The sequence below is a fragment of the Oncorhynchus kisutch genome, linkage group LG13, assembly GCF_002021735.2.
Source record: "Oncorhynchus kisutch isolate 150728-3 linkage group LG13, Okis_V2, whole genome shotgun sequence".
Lineage (NCBI taxonomy): Eukaryota > Metazoa > Chordata > Actinopteri > Salmoniformes > Salmonidae > Oncorhynchus > Oncorhynchus kisutch.
In genome coordinates, this window is record NC_034186.2 from 8,806,502 (window position 1) to 8,812,130 (window position 5,629).

Below are 5,629 nucleotides of genomic sequence, written 5' to 3' on the forward strand. Positions count from 1 at the left end.
TACCAAACTGTCTCTTTCCCATAGAACAGAGATGATCGCCTACCAAACTGTCTCTTTCCCATAGAACAGAGATGATCGCCTACCAAACAGTCCCTTTCCCACAGAACAGAGACGATTATTTCTTTCCCACAGAACAGAGATGATCGCCTACCAAATCGTCTTTTTCCCACAGGACACAGAGATGATCGCCTACCAAACCGTCTTTTTCCCACAGAACACAGAGATGATCGCCTACCAAACCGTCTTTTTCCCACAGAACACAGAGATGATCGCCTACCAAACCATTTATTTCCCACTTAACACAGAGATGATCGCCTACCAAAACCATTTATTTCCCACTTAACACAGAGATGATCGCCTACCAAACCATTTATTTCCCACTTAACACAGAGATGATCGCCTACCAAACCATTTATTTCCCACTTAACACAGAGATGATCGCCTACCAAACCATTTATTTCCCACAGAACACATAGATTATCGCCTACCAAAACCATTTATTTCCCACTTAACACAGAGATGATCGCCTACCAAACCATTTATTTCCCACTTAACACAGAGATGATCGCCTACCAAAACCATTTATTTCCCACTTAACACAGAGATGATCGCCTACCAAACCATTTATTTCCCACAGAACACAGAGATGATCGCCTACCAAACCGTTTATTTCCCACTTAACACAGAGCGATGATGACTCAAACAGTGACTCAGTAGAGAGTCACAGATGATCTGCTAAGATGTTTACACTTCTTCAGTCTGGCTAGAGTTGAGATCCACCAGTTCAAATGATCAGGACAAACAATGAAATACACTAGTTACATTTTGGTATATTGCTAGAATAACTACACTTAAAGTCTGTGTTAGTGTTCCACCCTGTCACGTGATCTAGTGTGAGAGTGTCCTTTCTGCATGAGATGTATCCACGTTCAACCATTTATTTCCCTATACAGAAGTCTCTGAATATGATGTCCAGGATCTCCTCGGCTCCGACCCGTCCTGTAATGCGTCCCAGGTGGGTGAGGGCGAGGCGGACCCCCTCTGCGGCCAGGGCCAGGTCCTGGTCTCTGTACTGGTGGTACTGGTTCAGGGCCTGGACACTTTGCTGGAGGTGGGCTCTGTGACGGGCCTGGGTCAGACTGGGAGCTCCGCTCAGAGGGTCACCACACCTGGATGGAGCAGATGTGTTATAACTGATGTACTGTATGTAGGTGAGCCGGCCGGCGCTGCCAAATGTTTCAAAATAATGGGGTGTTTGATCTTCAGTCTGGGAGATGCTATCAGCGTTACTTTCTTCAAAGACTCAGGATGTATCAAATCTAATCAGAGTTTATTTCTCATTTCCACAGGATACGGCGGGCTGTAAACGACACAATGAAACTCCTACCGTAGGGTAAGCACAGGGTGTTATGACTCATGTTATGACAAGTCATGCATGATATTATCAAAAGCTTAGGGACCAATCCTAACTTACTTGCGATATCAAAGTGTTACCTAAGTTTGATTTCGAATGAATTGCACAATGAATCTATCAATCAGAGTTAGGATTCCGCCCATGGTGAATACCTGATATACAGGAAAAACATTTTTTTTTTTAAACCTACGTAGAAGCATACAGTAACATTAACACAGAACTGTACTCTATACTTACAGAGTCTTGACCCTGCTCTGCAGCACAGTGAGGAAATCCTCCAGGCCTGTACTGGTAGAGCAAGACAGAAAACATGCAGGAGGGAGACCCGGTCTCTCTCTCAGCTCTCCCTCTGTTCTTTCCCTCTGCTCCTCAGGTACCAGATCACTCTTGTTGAGCACCAGCAGAACCTTGTCTGAGGCAGCCGTCATACCGGCCTCAGGGCTGGGCAGTACAGTGCTGAGGTGCTGCTGGAGGAAGGCTGCTACTAGCTGAGGGTCTGGGGGTAGCTGGGTGGAGTCCACCACTACTAGGGTCAGATCAGCCTGCTCCACCCTGAAGGGAAAATACGCAATCAAATAAAATGTTATTTGTCACATGCTAGACCAACATGCTGACTAGACCGGGCGCGCGAAGGCGTGCATCCACGTGCGACATCGTGCACATGTTGATTTTGTCCACACACACCAGACGCGATCAGGACACGCAGGTTGACATATCAAAACGAACTCTGAACCAACTATATTAACTTGAGGACAGAACAAAAAGCATTAAACATTCATGGCAATTTAGCTGGCTAGCTTACTGTTGCTAGCTAATTTGACCTGGGATATAAACATTGGGTTGTTATTTTACCTGAAATGCACAAGGTCCTCTACTCTGACAATTAATCCTCCTTCATTTGGGGTGGCAGCGTAGCCCAGTGGTTAGAGCGTTGGACTAGTAACCTGAAAGGTTGCAAGTTCACATCCCCGAGCTGACAAGGTACAAATCTAATATATAAGAATATAACACGAATATCTTGGCTATATACATATACAAGTCAATGTGTAAGGGTACAAGGTAATTGAGGTAGATATGTACATATACACTACATGAACAAAGGTATGTGGACACCTTCTCATCAAACATCTCATTCCAAAATCAGTAACAGCCTCCACTCTTCTGGGAAGGCTTTCCACTAGATATTAGAACATTGCCGCGGGGACTTGCTTCCATTTAGATGTTGAAGCTACCAGACTTATTCCAGTCTGGGGTAGTGAAACAGTCTTTGAGCGTGTCACTGGTACTTCCTGTTTTGAGTTTTTGCTTGTAAGCAGGAATCAGGATAGAGTTATGGTCAGATTGGAGGGTGAGGGATTTCTGTGTATGAAGTAAAGGTAACATGCTGGTAAAAATGAAGTGAAAGGAATTTCAGTTTCCCTGCATTAAAATCACCGGCCACAAGAAGTGCGTTTGCTATTGGCCCTATACAGCTAGTAGTGCCAGCATCGGATTGTGGTGGTAAATAGAGACTTGAGACTTCCTTAACATTAGAGATCACGCACCAGCTGTTGTTAAGAGACACCCCTCCCCTTCTCAGCTTACCAGAGGCTGCTGACCGGTCTTGACAACGGAAAAGCCAACAAGATGTATATTATCCATGTCCTTGTTCAGCCACGACTCCATGAAACATAGAATATTACAGATCTGTAGGTCCCGTTGATAGGATAATATCAAACAGAGCTTGTCCAGTTTATTCTCTAGTGACCGTATGTTCGGCAACAGGCGGTTTATTTGCACGCCGACGTAGTCTCGTCATGATGCCGGCTCCTCTGCCTCTTTTGCTCCATCACTTCCTCTTTTGAGTCCCCGGGATTAGGGTCTGGTCCAGAGTCAACAGAACATCCAGAGTTAACAGAACGTCCAGAGTCAACAGAACGTCCAGAGTCAACAGAACGTCCAGAGTAAACAGAACGTCCAGAGTAAACAGAACGTCCAGAGTAAACAGAACGTCCAGAGTAAACAGAACGTCCAGAGTTAACAGAACGTCCAGAGTAAACAGAACGTCCAGAGTTAACAGAACGTCCAGAGTAAACAGAACGTCCAGAGTTAACAGAACGTCCAGAGTAAACAGAATGTCCAGAGTTAACAGAACGTCCAGAGTAAACAGAACGTCCAGAGTAAACAGAACGTCCAGAGTAAACAGAACGTCCAGAGTAAACAGAACGTCCAGAGTAAACAGAACGTCCAGAGCTGCCGACCCGTTGAAGTACAAACTGCCATTCAAATGGAGGTTAGTGATCACTGTTCTGATCTCCAGAAGGTCATAGGAAATGATGGCGGAGACATTGTGTAAAAAAAAAAACATTTTTAAGATCAGTGTAAAAAAAAACACTAAATAGCAGAACTGGTCAGGAGTCTGTAAATGTGTTGCTATCCACTGCAGTCCCACTTCATAATCCCCCAGATTAGAATAGAATTGCGTAGCATTGTCCATTTTTATTGTCCATTTTTGTTGAAACAAAAAGCATAGGTAGGGAATCTAGAGACAGTCACATAATTAACTGTATCTCTGTGGGGACCCCCCCTCCCAGGGACTCTCCCCTGCCCCCAGGGACTAGCAGCAGCAGAAGCAGCAGGATGCTTATTCTGACTACCTCCTTCCTGCCCCCCCCCCAGGTCATGAGCCCTGGATCCCCTGACAGACATACAGAAAGTCCCTTAAAGCACAAGAACTGCCTGCACTTCCTACCGGGCCAACTCTCCCCTCGATCCCTCCCTCCCCTCTCTCTCCCCTCTCCCTCTCGTCAGTCTGGCCAAGTCTGTGGAGGGTGTGTGTGTGTGTGTGTGTGTGTGTGTATTCAGGGAGGAGTATATACATTTATGCTGCTGCTATTCTACACTGGTGTAAACAATGGAGGCAGCCGTCAGTGCTCTGGTATGTATGTATTTGACTCTGTCACTGTGTGTGTGTGTGTGTGTGTGTGTGTGTGTGTGTGTGTGTGTGTGTGTGTGTGTGTGTGTGTGTGTGTGTGTGTGTGTGTGTGTGTGTGTGTGTGTGTGCGTGTGTGTGTATGTGTGTGTGTATGTGTGTATGTGTGTGTATATGTGTGTGTGTGTGTGCGTGTGTATATGTGTGTGTGTGTGTGTGTGTATGTATGTGTGTGTGTGTGTGTGTATATGTGTGTGTGTGTGTGTGTGTGTGTGTGCATGTGTATATGTGTGTGTGTGTATGTGTATGTGTGTGTGTGTGTGTGTGTGTGTGTGTGTGTGTGTGTGTGTATATGTGTGTGTGTGTGTGTGTGTGTATGTGTGTGTGTGTATATGTGTGTGTGTGTATATGTGTGTGTGTGTGCTGTGTATATGTGTGTGTGTGTGTGTGTGTGTGTATATGTGTGTGTGTGTGTGTGTGTGTGCCTCACCCTCTGTATGGTAAATATGAATGTGTATAGTGGCACATCCTCCCACCTCCTGAGTGTGTTTACGTCTGGTATTTATATCCATACATTCTCTTTACACTGAGGAACTGGAGCTGAAGCCAAAATAAACCATAAGGAAAAAGCCTTGAATTATTTATTCCTTTTTTTGTTTTCGAGGATTTTCAAGTATCTTGTTCATATTGTTCATATTGCCCATACAATGTAGACAACACTAGACTTTGTTCTGTACAGAAGTCACAATTCACAGGAAGAGACTCCCAATAATTCTCCATTGGGTATTGTTTAAGGTCTTTCATATCCTAGTCCTGATGATAAGAATTAGTGTATTCATTTTAGGTGAACTGCAAAACAAAGATATTCAACTAGTTGAATGGAACATGCATTTGGACCATAATGCTTTGTACCATATACAGTATGTGGTGTGGTGTATACATGTTGATATTGATTGATAAGCACCTACCTCTGGCGGGCTCTACGGACCCCCTCTCTTTCCACGCTGTCTGTAGGAGTCTCTGAGCCCTGCGGTGTCCACTCAGGAGGACAGGGAAGCCCCCAATGTCCAGAGTAGGCTTCTCACAGTGGTCGCCTGGTGGTGCCCCGCGATGGTGGGACACGATGGCTTGCCTGGAGGACGCTGGGCCTGGACAAGAGGAATGGAAGAGAAAGATGGAGAGGTAGGGAGGGGAGGGGGGGAGGGGAAGGGTAGGGAGGGAGGGAAGGGAGGGGAGGGAGGGAGGGGAGGGGAGGGAGAGGAGGGAGGGGAGGGAGGGAGGGAGGGAGGGAGGGGAGGGAGGGA

The 5,629-nt window shown here is 45.9% G+C and overlaps 1 protein-coding gene across 1 annotated transcript in view; it reads right to left on the reverse strand.

The window, feature by feature from the left end:
• Positions 1 to 393: 393 nt before the first annotated feature.
• Positions 394 to 5,629, reverse strand: part of gtpbp3 (GTP binding protein 3, mitochondrial) — a 41,761-nt gene continuing 36,525 nt past the window's right edge. Inside the window, 5 exon segments of the mRNA XM_031785519.1 lie at positions 394 to 1,169; positions 1,652 to 1,966; positions 5,294 to 5,337; positions 5,339 to 5,362; positions 5,364 to 5,467. Coding sequence (XP_031641379.1) covers positions 938 to 1,169; positions 1,652 to 1,966; positions 5,294 to 5,337; positions 5,339 to 5,362; positions 5,364 to 5,467 — 719 coding nt within the window. The 3' untranslated portion in view covers positions 394 to 937.